General features: G+C 45.7%; 1 protein-coding gene across 10 annotated transcripts in view; it reads left to right on the top strand.

The window, feature by feature from the left end:
- The window catches only part of PAK5 (p21 (RAC1) activated kinase 5), a 159,814-nt gene extending 144,323 nt beyond the window's left edge, over positions 1 to 15,491 (top strand). For 9 of the 10 annotated variants that reach the window (XM_051792785.1, XM_051792794.1, XM_051792787.1 and 6 more), the window contains 6 exons: positions 3,989 to 4,480; positions 6,222 to 6,355; positions 8,585 to 8,711; positions 11,318 to 11,443; positions 13,465 to 13,599; positions 14,223 to 15,491. In XM_051792785.1, the coding sequence (XP_051648745.1) occupies positions 3,989 to 4,480; positions 6,222 to 6,355; positions 8,585 to 8,711; positions 11,318 to 11,443; positions 13,465 to 13,599; positions 14,223 to 14,378 (1,170 nt within the window). In that variant the 3' untranslated portion in view covers positions 14,379 to 15,491. The remainder of the gene's footprint in view (positions 1 to 3,988; positions 4,481 to 6,221; positions 6,356 to 8,584; positions 8,712 to 11,317; positions 11,444 to 13,464; positions 13,600 to 14,222) is intronic. The other variant, XM_051792786.1, reaches the window with a different exon arrangement.
- The last annotated feature ends 3,049 nt before the right edge of the window (positions 15,492 to 18,540 follow it).

Below are 18,540 nucleotides of genomic sequence, written 5' to 3'. Positions count from 1 at the left end.
CTTTTATTAAGGAAAAAAAAAGAGGTGCCTCCATGCAAGATTCATTGTGAGGTGTTTCTCTCCTCAGAGCATCAAAAACACTCCTACAGCCTTGGTGTATCGAAACTTGATGATTCACTGTTCAGTGCAGCAATTTCAATTCCCAAACCCATACACAGCTCCTGGAAGTGAATAGCAGTTTCTTGCCCTGGATGATTGCTGAAGAATCTTCTTTTCAAGGAGGCATTAGTGAGATAATGGTTCATCAAATGGGCTTACTAAATGACAATCAGATCTCAAATCAGATATTTTACAAATGGGATTGGCTGTAAAGTATAATTAAAAGTGGGGGGGAAAGTCAGCAGTGAAAAAGTCTGCAGGCACAAACGTATGGCATCAAAGTGTGTTTTACAAAGGTGTTCATTTTGGCTTGTAAATGTGAAGAGCAGACTTACTTATTTGCAGGTGATAAGTGTCAGATAAATCAAATGTCTGCCCGGTTTCATCAGTGATGCAGTGGGAGGTGTGGGAAGCCGGAGGCTCAGATTTGGTTCCCTCCAATCCACTACTGTGTTATCCACCTGCTCTCCTGTCCTGTAGATTAACTCCATTAATACCTGTATGGGGTCACAGGGCCTGCTGTGTTACCCTCACCACACAGAGTTTACATCCCACTTTGTTCAATGGAGTCACCTCAATATTGTCTCACAGTCCTGCTTATTTTTGGCCACTCTGCTCTGCATGTTTCCTTTTTACCCTCCTCTTCATTGCAGACAGCCCTCTTAACTTTTCGCACTGGACCCTGTTATTTCAAAGCTCCTTTCCCTGTCATTTTCCAGTAGGAGCTCTCCATGATACCCTCTCCTGTCCCTCCTCCAAGGAGCCATGATGTCTGCTGTCCCCAGCTCTCTCTTTCTAACCCGGCTGCTGCTCAGCACCACCATCATCCTGCTGCTGGTTTGCAGGGACTCGGCACCAGGAGGACATCTCCAGCCTGGCAAAGGCAGGGCCAAGCCTTTGCTAACAGAAACCTTTCCCTTTTTTCCATCTCATTCACACACCAGTGGCTTTACATGAGTGCTGCCTGCCACCTCTGTGCATGGAACAGGGAGTCTTGGAGATTTCCATCAGCAAAGCACCAGAGAGTAACCTTTGCCCTTGTGATCTCCGTGAGATTTACAGACCGTCCCTTCCACACCTTTTACTGAAACCTAATCAATCAGAAATCCATTCTGTGTTACTGAGAGGTGAGTCCATCTCTCCAGGGACTGGGAGGACGTGGGCTCTGGCTGCAGGGCTGTGGCTGCCACCTCTGCCGCAGTCCCACTGCAGAGCGCACAGGGACACCCGCTCGGCTGAAAGCCAAAGGTTCTGAAAGGAAGGAACCCCTTAGGAACAAGCAGGTGTGTAGTACAGAACAGGCATCCCTGATTGGGAACTGGAATGAGTTTGAACACAGCGTTACGTCCACTTTTTAATGCCAAAAAGCCCCGGCTGCCGCCGTGGCCACATGCAGGTGCAGGAGGTGCTGCAAGCGGGTGAAGCGACCCAGCCGGCAGCAGCACCGCGGCACCGTGATGGATGTCGTGTCAGAGCCTCAGCTGCTCCTTTGACCTGGTCTTGGGTGAGCACAGGGCTGGTTTCCTCTTTCCTTTGTAGTATTTAAAGAATTTCCTTTCAGTAGGTTACTGCGTTCAGCAGCAGAAATAGAATTATTAGTGGCATATAAAGCGTGTTCGATTTTGCCGTGGATGGCGGGCACTGCGTCAGGACACAGCCTGGGAGGGGAGGTTCAGCTGATTTACTCATTACAGCGCCTGACTTTCTGTAACATTTCTTGTGATTCAGGAAGTAAATGGGCTTAAGTTGTATTGCAGTGCTAACCTCAAAAAGCTTTCACAAATTCCTAGCAAGCACACCAAACACCTGAATTTTCATTCTAAAATTTCACTGCAGAATATACTTTTGCCAAGGTGTTAAGCCTGGGGCATACTCAGAAATACCAGACAGGGGTGAACCCTCAAAGAATTCATTAGCGTGGATTTATCCAGCTTGAATTTCCAGACAGGGCTTTCCCTGTCTCAATAGTTATAAAGAAGATGGTGTATTTACACCCAAAGCCGTAATTTATGTGTCCCTGCATACACAGATATATAGGACAGGGCTAGATTGAGTTCCCCTCCCTCCACCAAACCATCTGAGCGCTTTTCTGCGTTAATTAGTTTGGCAGATGTAATGTCCTTCATGAAATTCGTGGTGTCTCTCACTCTCTTCTATATTATGGCCACCGCTGCCTGGCAGAGTAAGGGAAATTATGGCTGTAATCATGGGGATTTTTGCTTAGGCAAAACCAGCATCCTGGGAGGCGGCTGCACAACGCTGCTACGTGCTCGCTGGATGCTCCATATGGCTGGAAGCTGTCAGTGTGCGAGTCTTGAATGGAAGCAGACTCCAACTTCATGTTTCCAAGGGGAATCTCCGAGCAGCCCCTCCAGAGAGGCATTCCCCCTTCCCTGCTAAACCTCTGGCAGGATGAGGAGGGGGCACCCCGCTCACCCGTGAGGCAGAAAAGCACTGATACAATATTGCACTGGAGGCCTTTCTCCCTGCACCCAGGGGACTCCAGCTCCAAACTCCTCCTCTCCGTGCAGAGCCCACAGTGATAAATTGATGCTGCGGCAGATTTTTTTTTTTTACTTTTTTTTTTTTTTCTTTTTGCAGTCTTAGCATAAAATGGTCAAATGATGTTCCACCGCAGAATTCAATTTCACAGTTCAGTTGGGTCCTTGATTACACTGCCAAATTCAGATTAATGTGCATTTAACTAACATGGATCAGGGACTCCTGGCCGGCAGCCAGCAGTAATAGTAGCAACCGTGAGCTGTGCGGAGTTTGCTGCTCTGTCCATCCCTGTGCACTGCCACTGAAATTGATTGATTAAATGAACTCATTGCCATAATTATTTGTAATTGTGCTACATGATGAGCCTGTGTCAAACCACCCCCCGGCCCCGAGATGCTCCACACGTCGTCAGGAGTCACACATGTTATATTGAAAACGTGGAGATGCTCTTTTCCAGAGCAAAAAATGTAGGTTTTGGGTGGGTTTTGGTTTTTTTTTTTTGTCTCACATCCTTTGGTTTTTCAAACTATTATGTTTGTGAAATGTTGGTTTGCTTTCAGTGTAAGAAGCTTAGAGAAGCTTGGAAAATAAAAAAAAAAAAGAAAAATAAGGAGGGAATCTACAAATGAACAAGGCCTCCCACTGGGACAATTTCCTTTGCGATTTTCTCTGATTTCAGGTGAAAATTAGCAGTTTCGTGACACTGCAGTAGTCACTGTGTGTCACTGTGGAAAATGATTTAAGAAATGGTGAATTGAATTAGGCTGCTTGTCATACCCCTGTGTGCAATCACTCAAACAAGAGCCGGTAGCGTGGCAAGGCAGGAGGTGACAGGGATTTCAGGGTATCCCTGCCTCCACAAGGAGAGGTTGGGTCATCCCTGGATTGCTGGGGAAAAGCATAAAGAAAGACTAAGAGTTGAGAATCAAAATCCAGGTACTGGTATTTGAAAAGAAAGACATAAATTGGAATTTGCCAAAGGGCTGCTGGTTGTGAAAGGGATGGATTCTTGGAGGCAATGGTCCAGAGAGCCTGCAGGGCACTGCAGATACAGAGCACATACACTTTTTGGAGTGTAGATCCCTTCCAACCTAGGCCATTCTGTGATTATAAAAGGATTATTGTGTCTACAAACAGGTACCTGGATAGAAGAATGGACCTGAGATGCACAAAAGATCTCATGGTCTCCCCTGGCCTCATTTGAGTGCTGATGAGAGCACAACAGCCCAGTGGTGTAAAACTCTTTGTTCAGACACAGGCAAGCTGTGTCCTGTTGAGGAGAACAGGTACAGGTACACGTGGGACCATGTTGTGCTGGCATCCACTGAGGACCTCCAGGAAACTAATTGAGTCAGAAAGCTGTCACTGCTCTGCTTTTGTGTTGCAGGTGGATTATGATCGAGCGCAGCTGGTCGTCAGCCCGCCGCTCTCTGGGTCAGACACCTACCCCCGGGGCCCAGTAAAGCTACCTCAAAGTCAGAGCAAAGTCAGCTATTCAAGCAGCAGCTACCAGTACCCTCTGGTCTACCACAAAGCACCCCACTATCACCAGCCATCTCTCCAGCCCGGCTCTCCCTATATTTCCACCGCCTCCTATCCCAGCTCCCCAAGTATCACGTCAAGTGCTTACCCTCCACCCAGCTGGGGCTCCTCCTCGGACCAGCAGCCCTCCAGGGTGTCCCACGAACAGTTCAGAGCTGCCCTGCAGCTCGTGGTCAGTCCCGGGGACCCCCGGGAGTACTTGGACAACTTCATCAAGATCGGGGAGGGCTCCACGGGGATCGTCTGCATCGCCACCGAGAAGCACACGGGAAAGCAGGTGGCCGTGAAGAAGATGGATCTCAGGAAACAGCAGAGGAGGGAGCTGCTCTTCAATGAGGTGAGTTGTTCTGGGTGGTGTGGTGGGTTTTGCAGGCAGTGGGCTCAACAGGAGTCATGGGCCAAATGGCAGCTTCAAGAGCCAAATTAATAACTTTCTGAAAGAGGTGGTGAGTCCTGCAGGTATCTATGCTGTGTAAATATTGTATAACCAGACCAGTTCTGAATGAACTACATCTCCTCCTGGCTTCAAACCTGTGATGTTGTCACAGCAATCAGCTCAGAAATGTATCAGCTGGTCCATGCAGGGTATCAGGTGCACAGACATAGCCCGGTGCCTTTTTCTGTTTCCTGACATAGTTTATCCTCCCAAGACAGAGGATCCAAACTGACCAGACTGTTCAAGAAGCATTTGCACTGTATTCTGGAATACACATGCTTTTTGTTTCCTTCCTCCTTCCTCTGCTAACCCTTTGCTTTCTTGATGGTTACTGAGCTAAGAGCTGACAGTGCTTTTTTTATGGAACCATCTGTGTTACTTCCCACATCTCCTTTTCTGAGTGGTTGCAACCAGTTCAGAGCCCACAAGTGCTTATGGGAGACTGTTTTCCCCATGTACATTATTTTAAATTTCGGAACACTGGTTTTCATTTGCCATTTTTTCACCCAGTTGTTTGGGGCTGAGAGTACCTTATGCAACTTGAAGAGTTTTCCCAGTTTTTTACTTCTTATTCCCTTAAAGAAGCTAGTGGGTTGTGTACCCTGCTCCCTTTTCAAGATCACTTGTAAATATGCTGATCAACAGCAAAACCACTGCAGGAGCTCAGGGAAACCTCTTGTGAGAATGAACTTTTTAATTCTATCTTTTGTTTCCTGTATTTTGACTGTAAGTGAATCTTCCCTCAGCACATGACAGACTGGTTTCTTTAAAACCTTTAAAAACTTAAAATTTTTTAATTAAAATATTAGTTTTTAGCAAACTTCACCCAGTTCTTTGCACAGTGCATGACTGTACCGGGTACTTGGGCTTGGCTTTGCCTCTGCTGGAAGGCAGCACTGAATTGGGCTGTGGTGGCTCTAACTGAGCATTTCTTGAGCAGTAACATCTTGAAGCAAGTCCTACATGCTGTGCAGGACCAAGCTGCTTCCCTGACATGCTCCAGTCACTCGTGTCAGCCAAGAACCTCTTTAGAGCAGCACTGAAATTCCTCTGTCTGCAATGAAACCTTCCCTGGCTGTTGTTTTCTCTCCTGGTCACTGTTCTGACAGCTCTCAGTCCCCCGTGCTCATGGTCACTGCCTTGGCTGGGCTGCTCTTACTGTGGTCCTAGTTGTACAGTCCCTTGTAGATGTGGGATCTGAGTCATCCCCTGCATTACCAGCATTCTGTGAAAATTCCATGCAAAGTACCACGAGGTACATGATGAAAACGACTTTGATGCAGTGAACAATTGATCAGGTTAAAAAAAAAGAATAAATCTGTGTTGTACTGAAGGCAGTTGGCAATAAAAAACCAATTAAATAAACAGTTCTGTTCCTGCAGGCTGAAATAAAACAATTATCTACCGCTCATACTTCGGCAGCTAGAGATTCCTCGTTCCTCCTGGTGCGTTTACGATGACTGATATTTTTATGTAAATACCTTGGTTTTGTTTATGTGCTGGCTATAAGGGTTTGGGAGGATGTGGTTCATCCCAGAACCTTCAGCGAGCACCGAGAGAACAGCACAGCGAGAAAGAAGGTCGGAGCGAGTGTCAGACAACGCTTGTAGCGACTCACAGGCCGCCCTTCTGTGCCCCACAGGTGGTGATCATGAGGGATTACCACCATGAGAACGTGGTCGACATGTACAACAGTTACCTCGTGGGAGACGAGCTCTGGGTGGTGATGGAGTTCCTGGAGGGCGGCGCTTTGACCGACATCGTCACTCACACCAGGTGGGATGAGGGACCTGCAGCCTAAAGCCCAACATGTAGCCTGGCTGGGGGGGAGATGCCCTGGCTTTCCCTCATGGATTCCTCTGGACCGTGCCCTCCGGAGCTCACCTGCTGCTGAGGGCAGCTGGGCACCTCCTGGCTCTATATATGTATTTTTAGTTTTATTCTTATTTTATTTTTATTCTTATTTTTATTTTTATTCTTATTTTTATTTTTAATCTTATTCTAGTTTTATATTTTTTATTCTTATTTTTATTTTATGTATATATAACGTGTGTATATGTTTATACTGTATTTATTTTTATATATATAAAACATTTTTATAAATGACTGTGTATTTGTAAGTACATACAAAATACATATATAAAAACATAAAAATACGTGCCATATACATTCATGGAAAACATATATACATATATATATAAATATTTATATACATAAATATATATATAAAACATATATACATAAATATATATGCATATATGCATGTAGCTATCTATGCATATATGTATATATACATAGCTATATATATACACTATATATTTCTATATATATATCTATATCTAAATATAGATGTAGATGTATATACACTTATACCCATACATAACATGCTTCCTTTACCAGCATAAATAAACCACTGCAGAGGAATCCCTGTCAATACCAGCATTTTTTAAATCAAAGGGAAAGAAATACCTGAGAGGGCTTGCTGGTAGATGGGGATTTGGTGCAATTTAGTTGGTAGTTCATCAGCAACACAACTTTTATCCATTACTTCCTAAAAATAGCCCCCCACCAAAAATGTTCTTTTCCCTGTTTGGTGATCTGCATTGTTAGTTTTGCTGTCATGACCACATCAGTCCTAAGGGTAGTTTCTCTCCATACTCACAACCCGTGTAACCAGGCTGTCAGAAAGGTTATCTGCAAACCAAGCCTAAAACATAAAGGGAAGAGAGTTTTTATATCAGAATATTTGTGCTTGTGGTAGAGCACGTTCCCATATTTCAGTTAATGTCACACCTTTAAAGCAGGTGATCCACCAGCACAAGAGCTGCAGTGTATGGAGCTGTTCTGCCTCTTCTGAGAGGAGACATTAGATTTTACAGCCCTCTTTCTACCTGATCTTTGCTCATCTGCTCCTGATAATGAAATAGGGAAGAGCGATTCTTTATTTAATTTCTTCCTCTTGAATAAAAGAAAAATTAAAATTTCCACACCAAATCAATGGGAGAGTATTTAGGGGAGCAAGAAGAAAAGTAAGGAATAATAAATTAGAAAATTTATGAGAGAACATAGTTTAGTGATGCTCTTAGACCCTACCAAGAGCAGAGCTGTAACACAGGTATTTTATTTTTTATTGCTTCCTTAACTTGTGTGCTGAAATAAATCACAATATTGCAAGTCATTTGTTAACTACTGCAACCCAAAACATTAAAAGCTCTATCTTAGATATTTCTGACAGGAGTTTAACAGCAAACAGATGTTCCCAGGACACCACTTCTTAAGAGCTGTCATCTATTTTTTAACTCAAAACAGTCTTTTCTTAATCTTCTGGGTTTTTTTTACATTGCATGACCTTCCCTCAAAGATTTTGCTACAAATGGCACACAAAGTTAGAGCAGAAATCTCCACAGGAGTTTTTCTACTCATGTAAGAGAGGTGATGGGGACATCCAGCAATGGGGCAGCAGTACCAGGGTGCACAACCCACCCCAAAATGGGTGTTTTCAACCTTGCATAGAAGTGAGGCCTCTTGTTTATTTTTCTGCTGAAATATCCAGAATATTTTTACAGAAGGCATAAAAGTGCTCCCCAAGAGCTACACCCAGGGCTTGATGTTTTGTCTGCACAATTAGGAGTGGGTTTTTTCCTCGTTCCACGCCTGTTTCCATCCCAGTGGTGGTTCACACTCCCTGGCAAGCACTGAGCTTACTGTAAATAAGGCATTCCCCTTATTTCCCAGAGGGAAACGGGCTCACTGTCGCAGGCTGCATCACATGGAGCACTCAGCTTTTTTAGTGCTGCAGGGAGACTTATCCTGACCTCGTTGCAGAGTTGATCCTCACCCTCATCCCATGTTTTTGGTCAGAAATAGGACCAGAGAGTCACCCCACAGAGCCACTGCCCAAAAGATCTGTACACTGGCCTGAAGGGGAACTCGTGTCCCTTTGTTCCAGCTCCCCTTTCCCACTGTCTTCCTTAACACTCCGGTTTTCCCACGTTGCTGTTTCAGGATGAACGAGGAGCAGATCGCGACGGTCTGTCTGTCTGTCCTGAGAGCCCTGTCCTACCTGCACAACCAGGGCGTCATCCACCGCGACATCAAGAGCGACTCCATCCTCCTCACCAGCGACGGCAGGGTGAGCACCCAGCCCTTCCCCAGCTCCCAGGGCTGCCATGAAAACAGCTGTGCCATGAAAACACTGCCTGGAAAAATTGAGCCAGGCCTGTGAAACTGCAGGGTGTGACCTGTGAGTGACTCCTTGGAGAGCTGAATCCCAAAAACACAGGCCTGGCCTGGCCTGGCTGGTGATGGACATCTGTGCTGCAGGCAGCAATCCCTTGGGGAGGGATTGCAGCCATCAAAAGGCAGTGGCAGAAGGAGCTACACGATGTGGGTGATGGGTCGGTGACAGGAGGTGATGGGAGATCATCTTTTAGGCTGCCCCACTCCTACTGTGATGCCTCTCAGAAATACTTCCTTTTAACTACACTTAGTTATCCCTCAGTTAGCAGCCTCTGTATGTGTGCTCTGTTAGCAACTACTGTACCTGTGCTGTTTCTCCAAGCTGGTGAAGAAGGCTAACACCTTTCTGTGCTAAAATAATGTGCATTACTGCTGAAACCCTCCCCTGATGGTCACAGTAGCTTTTATATTTGTGAGATGCTTGATAATGCCAGTTCCACACTGCCATGTACTTGGATGGGATGCTGCTGCCAGTTAATTGGTCTTTGAGCAGGGAGAGAGGGGGACAAAATGCTGCACTTGACTTGCTCAGTAAGCAAAATGAAGTTTGCACACAAAATTACAGGTTGTTACACAGATGTCTAAAGCAAGACTTAGCAGGTTGGACTGAGCCTGTTGGTCTGGAATCAAATCTAGACCTTCCCTTTCAGAAGGTGAAGCTCTTGGCTTCCCAGGCCTGGTCTGACTCCTTAACCAAAGGCTCCCTTGTTTAATTTGATACCCACTTCACCAAGGAATAGGGCTTTTCTTCCTGCAGCAGTCACAGGCTGCTCCCATTAATCCTGTCAAGGAAAGAAAATCCCACGTGTGTAGGAGTTCTTCAGCTGGGATTTCAATCCATGTTGCTGAAATAAGATCTGATCTGTGCTGGGATCTGCATACAGTGCCTCATTATACTCATTACTCCAGTACTTATTATCTGCATTGCAGATTTCTTCATGGCTGTGTTGTGCAATTACCTTTTTTTAGAAAATCGTTGTCTTTTATGTACTCGAATGAGCAATAGATATGCAAAACCTCTTGTGCTCCTACAAAAGATGATTGGACTCTGCTTCCAAAATACGCATTATTTCTTCCATTCTTCATCCAGTAAACTGAAAAATACATTTAGCATGGAGAACTTGGCTACTATTGTTTTAGAAATACCAACAATCATTTCATAATTCTCTTTAAAATAACACCCACAGCTTTAAAAAAAGTAGTGTCTGCACTGAGTCCAAAAGAAAACAAATCAGTGCTGACAAGTCAATGCAGGCATTTATGCAACTTCCCACTCCCATTGTCCAAGGGCTGTTGGGGTTCATTTTGTATTCCCAGGTGCTGAGTATGTGATGGGATACACGGCCTATGGACCTTGGGTCACCGTGGCACTGTGCAGCTTATAACCGGGAGTGATGGGAGTTAGGATAATGCCCAGGAAAACCCCTGTGATAGCTTCTAGGCCTTCAAATAGCTCGTGGGGGGGGTAAGAGACTTCAGCCTTAAGGAACAAGCTGTTTCTGGAAGGGAGTGATGCCACTGACACTCAGACCAGCTTGTTTTGTTTGGGGGTTGGAGGAGTTTTCACCTTGGCATTGTACAGCGACATGGAGGGGGAGGTGATAATTTTCCATAATTTCTGTTGTTAAAAAAAACTGGCATAAAAGTATGAGTAGGCACATGATGCAGCAAGAGCTGCTCTCCAGAGTGCTTGTGTATCCCATTATTTCTATTTCAGGTCACTGTCACAGCTACTCAAGGACAGTACTAATTCCTGAGTTCCCAAGCAAAGAGAGCAGGTCCCATTAACTCTTTTTTGGAAGAGTCTTGTGCCCTTCCCCACCTTTCCGAAATCAGCTGTTACTACATAAAGATGACATTTTCTTTAGTGACAGTCCATGGTGTGAGGTCCTGGTCTAAAAAAAAACATTGGCAGGGGTTTTGCTTTCTGTGGGTGTTGGGTCATGCTCTCAGTGGTAAAAGGGAATGGGGTGAATGCCACTTGCTTCACCTGTGTTCTGGCAAACTCACAGGTCATGTTCCTGGGTACACATCCCAGGAGGGGTGTGCATCACTTGGAATGTGTTTATTACTGAGTATCAGCATGCATACATAACTGCAGACATGGGGTTTATATATATGCAATAATAGATTCATTATAAGACTGTTACTTCAGAATTTTTTGCTTTCCTTCTGTTTTTAACCATTATAAGCCATTTATCACCTCTGCATCTTTTGCTGGTGGAGAGGCAATGAGGTGTGACAGATGACGTTAGTAATGAACACCACTTTCACTCTCCTACGTCTTTCCCTTGCCTTCATTTTAGTGAATTTAAAGTTCCCCAGGCTGTGTTCCCGTCTCCAGACACACTTGCAAAACTGTGCTGCTGTCCTGTCCCAGCCAGACGCTGCAGCTCCATCCCCGTCCCTCCCGCTGCAGCCAGAGGTGTTTCAGAGGCACGTGTGTCTCACAGGAATGCGCCTTGTTACTCAAGAGGGGCTTTTCCTTTTCCTTTTCAGATAAAATTGTCCGACTTCGGGTTCTGTGCCCAAGTGTCCAAGGAGGTTCCCAGGAGGAAGTCGCTAGTTGGGACACCGTATTGGATGGCTCCGGAGGTGATATCCCGCCTGCCCTACGGCACCGAGGTGAGTGCAGGGGGCACGGCAGGGACCCAGAGCTGTTGTTTGCTCTCTGTGGGGTGCCTTGGTCGACCCCACGGAGCTCAGGGAGCACCGTGCAGTTCAAAGGCATTTACATAGATATGCTAAATAGCAGCAATTACGTTTGCCCCAGAGTGCTACATCGCGGCTCCTTTTAAAGTGTTTCTCCGAGATGAAGTCGTTAAATAACAACTCCATTTAGCACACTTAGTGTAATGCCTTTACGTATTTACACTTAGGGTGCTGTAGGAAAGGAAACTGGTCTTATTTTCACATTGGAAAGACCCTTTGATGCTCTTTAATATAAAAGCCTGGAGCTGCAGTCACAGGTGTCCACACCTGCATGTGCCAAACCTGCAGCCAGGTTATGCAGCTGTACTGCACAGCCAGGTCACACCAGTATTTGCACTCTGCTTTCATCCCGCTGAAGCCTGAGATTCCATTGCTCTGGAGGAATGCCAGCAGAGGCACAGGTCCCACAAGGTCCCAAACACGTGAGCCAGCTGGATGGGTAGGATTGCCACCCTCTGTGGTAGCACTGGTGTCCCCATCGGCTCGTTCCTTGCAGTCATTGCTCTCATTAGCTGAGAGACAGGGGTAGAGAAAGCACGTCTGTGGGAGCTATTTTAAGCCCTGCCAAATTGTTCTGAAAAAGACAATCCACACATTTTTATTAGAACCCTTCAGAGGAGACCAGCAAGGTCTGCAGTGCCATATCCCATCCATTGGGAAGCTCTGAGTCACAGCACTCCTGCACTGCCAGCCTGGGAAGAGCAATCCCCTCTCCCACGCTCAGCCGTGACAGTGACTCACGGCTCCCCAGCAGGAGACACGGCTGCCTTTGCTCCTCTGCGTGGGGAGAGGAGCTTCTGCCTGATAGTGCTGATAGTGCTGGTAGTAACAGCTGCAGAGAGCAACCCTGCAAGGCAGATAGAGCCAAAAATTAAAATACACAGATACACACATATTATATATTTATAAACATATATATACACACACACATAAATGTAGAGATGCAGAAATATACATGCACAGAGAAGGGGAAATGAGCTGAGACAGGAGATGCAGCAGGAACTGTTTTGGCACAGCCCCAGGGTGAGAGCACCCCACAGGCACTGACGTGCTCCCAGGACAGGTGCCATTATGGAAGACATTCCAGGGGTAATAACATCAGGTATTATTAGCCCATTAATAGCACTGGAAGGATTATAAAGTGGCTGAACTTATGGCTACATTAGGTTTCCCCACCAGAAGGGAAAAAGAAAAAGGATTTGGGCTAAAGGATAGTGTTGGGAAAAGAGAAAAGCAGCATGAACTGGCCCTGGTTGTATTTGGGCTGGCGAATGACAGGAATTACAGTCATTAGAGAAATGGAATTCTGGAACAGATCTGCAGCTAGCCAGGACCAAAATAAAAGAAAAGTAGTGTTGAGTTATTTGGGTTTTGTTTTATCTGGAGCTGAATCATTTTCCAGAGGGATTATATAATGTGTTACCTCTGCTGGCTGGAAGCGGCCCTGGGTGTAGTTAAGTGCTTGTGTTTGCCTTGGGGTCTTGAATGGAGTTCCTGTTGTTTTTGAGCTTCGGGGGACACAGAGTAACTGATTTCACAGCAGCCGAGTTGTGCTCTGCTCTCTCCGTGGCTGCAGCACTGCAGAGCCAGCCTGGGGTGGGCAGTCAGTGGCTGCAATCAGTGCAGCTGGAATGCAGGGCAGGAGGGTGCAGCCTCTCCAGTGCACAGGGCTTCCAGTGGACAGCACCTAAACCAGCTGCAGACCCGGGTTTGTAAGTCACTGCTAATCCATTTCATCCATCACTTACTGCTCAAAAGGCAAGAGCATTCTCAGCTGGGTAAAGATTTATGGTGATGGCTCACCAGACTGCTGGCTTAGACTGGCCACAGACAGTGGCAGGAGCCATCTCCAAGCTTTGCATGAGTCCCAGTGCTGAGCCTGTTGGGCCCCCCTGCACTACCAGCAGTGTTCATGACCAGTCTGTGTGTTCCAGGTGGATATCTGGTCCCTGGGCATCATGGTGATAGAGATGATCGATGGGGAACCTCCCTACTTCAACGAGCCGCCGCTGCAGGCCATGCGCCGGATCCGGGACAACCTCCCGCCCCGGGTGAAGGACATGCACAAGGTCAGACTTCCCATTAGGTGATGAAGGTCTTGAGCAGTGACATGTTTAATAACACTATAGGCACACATTTGAGTGCCCAGCTGATAACTTCTAAGGTCCCACCTGGAGCAGTGGGTCCTGCACAGGACTTGTGCGGGGAGGATGCGAGACCAAAGCCATCAGCCATAGCCTTGTTTGTGCCCAGCCCTGGCTTGGCTTTTGCAGCAAGTGATGGCAAAGGGAGCTGGGCAGAGCCTCGTGTTCCCTGTGCTTCCCAAGCTGCCCCAGGACCAGAGCAAGTCAGCACATCAGGACTGCTGTGGGTGGGTTTGCATGTCCACATCCAGTGCCAAACCCTGTGTGCATCTCCCATTTTGGGTGTGCTTCAGGCCTGAGCCCTCAGCCCACATTAATGCTTTTCTCACCCCCCACATGCAGAGCTGTGCAGGGGCTGCTGTTCTGCACCCCACTGATACCCAAATGGTTTCAGCATGAGCAGCATGTAGAAGACACAGCCCTTCAGCTCAGTACAGCTGTTACCATAGGCAGAATCACTGTGTCCCTTGTCTTCCCAAGAAAAGCAGCGTGCACACAGCCAGAGAGGGATGTTTTTGTCCACCCCTAACACCAGTGTGGTGTTGCAGGTCTCCTCAGTGCTCCGGGGCTTCTTGGACTCGATGCTGGTGCGGGAGCCCTCGCAGAGAGCCACGGCACAGGAACTGCTGAGGCACCCCTTCCTCAAACTGGCTGGGCCCCCTTCTTGCATTGTGCCCCTCATGAGGCAACACAGGCATCGCTGAAGCCGGCAGCTTTTTGGGAAAAGGTCAGTGCAGAGTCTGGATAACGGCCGTGTGGGAATGCCAGCAGTTGTGTGGGAACTACAGGCAGGGAGGAGTAAAACCTTGTGAAGGAAAACCAGCCCTGCCTAAATAATGCAGTGTATAAAAAAACCAAGGAAGTGCTCTCTGTGCTCCCTGTGTGTGAGGGGCAGGGGAGTGATCCTGGTCCCAGCTGGGAGGCCACGCTCCACCCTGGACCATCGCTCCCCAGCGCTGCTGTGTTCCCAGCCATCCCGGGAGAAGGCCCCAAATGCACAGGTTGGAAAGGTAACGAGGAGAGCACAGCCCGAGCGAAACACCGGAATTCCACTGCAGGCTACGGCACTTCTATTTCAGAAGAACACTTTTCTGACAAAACAAAGCACTTTTTATCTCGGTCATAGCAGCGCAATGTATTTTGCAACGAGTTTGTAATTTTCTGTACAGTCCGTTTTGATAATTTGCAGTACTTTGTCATGTAACTGTTGTGTTAGTTGAAGTAATAAGTGTTACCTTAGCGAGAATTTGAGAAGATTAAAGTTTCCTACTTTTTTAACCCTTTTGAAAACAGGAAAAAGAAAAAAAAAAAAAGCCCACAACCACCTTTAGGAAGTTGTAAGGTTTTGCAGATTTCCCATGGGGTGAGGAGAGCACTCATCCCACCCTCTCGGCAGCCGGAAGAGCCAAGGATAAGTGATGTTTGTGGGCACTCTGGCAGCCTGGCTGTGATGCAGTGGCAGAGCTGCTGCTGAATGTGAGTGGGCACCTGGGTCTCCCTCCCCTTTCCCCAGGGTGGGAGCCAACACACCCGGCCTGCCTTTGCTCCAGGGTCAGCCCAGGCCACGGCCAGCCCTTTTTTTATGCCACCACCGGGCCAGTTTTGCCACCACAAAAGCCTCTGTTGTTTCTGTCGAGCTCTGGCAGCGGGAAGGGATCACCCAGCGGGATCCCCAGAGCTCCGGCAGACCTGTGGGATGTGCTGCCAGATGTTTGCCAGAGAGGAGAAGTCCTGCTGCTGTCCAGACCTTTCTGAATGTTGATGCAACAGTTGACTACTACGGTACAATTTTGTGTTATTTGTTGGATGACTTTGCATGTTAACTGTAGGCCTAAATAGATTTGCCTTTAAAATTTTTAGAAGTGCTTCATAATTATTTCAATGATAAATGATTTTTATTTATTAATGATTAGTTCTTTTTAATTATGTATGATACAAAAGCCATGTTTTTCAAGTTTGGTTGTTTTTTTTTTCTTACTGACCTCATTTTACGGTATCTTTAAGGAACCACAAAGCCAACTTTGTGAAAACGCAGTTTCTTTCTTATGATGGAGTTTCATAGTTGATAAATTAATTGTTATTTATTGTAGTAAATTATAACCAAACATCTAAACCTGGCAGGAGCTGTTGCTTAAAGATCTTCCTCTGGGAGAAAAGAGTTGCCAATAATAAAGAAGCTCCTTTAGTTCTGCCCTTAAAAACTTAAAAGAGTATTGAAGGGAGAGAAGCAATTTAAAAAGAAAAAAAAGGGAGATAAATATGAACTGGAACATTGAATAGATGTTCTCACATCTGTGTGTCTTACTCCTCCCGCTCTGCTTTCTCTTCTTAACCCTGTTTGCACATTTTAAGAGGGCACTACAGAAAATGTGTTTGGCTCCCGCCGCCCCGCCGCAAACACGCTCCCGGTGCCCACCCGGCCGAGAGCAGCACCCACAGCCTTCCAGGGGGTCTGTTTTGTAGTCTTGACAACTCAGGAAAACCGGCTGCACCAGTCCAGGCAATGGCATACAGGCACAACTGTAGTACTAGCCACAAAAGTTAAACTTTTTTAACCATCTTTAAATAAAAAAAAAAATTAAAAAAAGGGGTTGGTGGGGGGTTTTTTTCTTCAATATTCAGCACATTTTAGGCTGTGCAAGTGAAGAATTTTCTGCAACTTTCTTATCATTAGATACTTTAAAACAGTGTTCATCAAGTTTACTGAAAGTTTTGTCGATTTCAAAGGTTTTTTTTTTTGTGAACACCAGCTACTGGTGAGACAAATGCACATGCAAGTTAAATAAATTAATTAATAAACACTTCAAGTTTCAGTGTGGTTTTTTCCCCTGTGTCTTTTTGCTGTTTTATAAATTTGACTCAGTCCCACAATACTGGGCCAAGCAAATAAGAAAAAAAGAGTTTTCCTTCACCCAAAATTAAGGGGGAAAAAAAAAAAGACTTACCCAAGAACATCAGGCTTAAATTTAGAAGAATAGTAGACAAATAGGCATTTCAAACCAAGATACTGTGATTTCACCATTCTGAGAGGCCCCCCCCAAACATACCCATGTGCACACACACACTTACGTTAGAAAAATAAACAATTCTCCTCTAAACATAGAAAAAACCCACATGTTTCAACACGAGTTGGCAATGCCAGCACTTGAATAAAACCCCCAGACTGTGGTCAGTCAGACAGTACAGAGCATTTTGAGAAGTGACGAGCACACCCACACACCTTTGCAAGATGAAGTTCTCCAGAAGGACTTGTCCCTCTTGGAACATTTCCACCTTGCTTTCCCTGCCTCTTAAATAATCCCTTTTTTTTTTTTTGGCCTTACACATCCTTAATTTTTGGCTTACAACCATTCCGCTCTCACGCCTGCTGACAACATTCCTCCCAGTTTCCCCAGCAGCACCAGTCAGCTGATGAAGCTACAATGTTATTTGCCACCTCCAAGTCTTATAAGTGAGGTTTTTATATTACTCTTGATTACTTTCAGTTGCTGACATCAGTAAATATTTCAAGATACATTAGCCATCACCTAAAAAAAAAAACCAAAACACCCCAAACAAACAAACAAGAAATCTTAACTTCAGCTGTTTCACCCTCAGCACTTCAAATAAAGCCAGAGCTGGGCAAAAAGCAGGGAATAACCACGGTCTGTTACCTTGGGCTGCACAGTTGACTGAAGCTGATGCCGAGCTCCACGTTATGTCCAGGTACTCCAGGGAGTTTATTCCCACCTGGCACTAAGGAATGATGGCTTTTTCTGAGGTCACAGTTCTAAAAGCATTCACAAATCCCCATCATTTCAGTAGCAGAGGCCGGGACATTTGCTGGCTGTGTAAGTCCCCTCCTCAGCAATACATCAATAATTTATAATTAAAGTTCTAATCATAAGTACTTGGTAAGTCATTAGCAGCTGCTTTAGTAAGTGCCTAATTATTACAGGTCCTTAAAGAGCTCAGTAGGGTGATAAGTTTCTTATATTTATCCACCATGAACTGGTGTGTTCATAAACATCTATATAAAGCAAAGCATTCAATTTGCAGCTAGCCCATAATAAGCCATCAATGAATGAAAGATAAATATAAAATTAAATCACAATAAAGTGCTGCCATCCTTAAGATGCTGCTGTAGCTTGAATGGGCAGGAGGGAAGCTGGACAGCTGTTTTAACCTCATAAATAATTTTTTCATAAATAGGCTCGAAAAGCCTTAAGCAATGGAAAATTCAGATCAAATTCAGTAAATATTAACAAAAGGATGGAAAAGATTAAAATATTCAAAGGGTTTTCACCCAACATCATAAATAACTTCCTTTATACAACATACATCAGTCTGGGGCACAAACTGCCAGTGAGCTGAAATTATTGTTTCTATTTCCTTTTTCCCCCCAAAAGAGAGGGAAAAACATTTCAATCCAACAAAAAAATTATTTTCTATCAATTCAGAAAACAAACAAAACTAATTACTGTATTCATGCAACTAATAGCTTACAGACACACTCCACCTGAAAGTGATGCCAGGAGCTTCCTAAGGGGAAACCTTCATCATCTGACATGAAAAGCAACAAAAGTTCTTGATGTTTGTAGGCAGAGGGTCACAGGAGCTGCACCAGTTTTTGGGGGGTCAGCCCCACTTCAGTGCACTGGCCAGGGCTCAAGCAGCAGGATCAGGCAAGGACAGCTTCCTGTGAGCTGCCCTGCTGTGACCACCCCGACAGGGTCACTGCAGGGTGAATTAAAATCAGTTTGCAGAGTCGGCCATAAATTAGCATTTTTTCCACCTTAACCACATGTTGAGATGTTTGAGAGCATCTCCCAGTTACACCAGGCGGGTCTCGCTCACCTTCTGCAGGGGGAGAAGCAACAACGGGGC

The sequence above is a fragment of the Manacus candei genome, unplaced genomic scaffold (genome assembly GCF_025592945.1).
Source record: "Manacus candei isolate 608988 ecotype Guabito, Panama unplaced genomic scaffold, ASM2559294v1 h1tg000035l, whole genome shotgun sequence".
NCBI classification, from domain to species: Eukaryota; Metazoa; Chordata; class Aves; order Passeriformes; family Pipridae; genus Manacus; species Manacus candei.
This window is presented reverse-complemented; position numbering and strand designations above follow the sequence as displayed.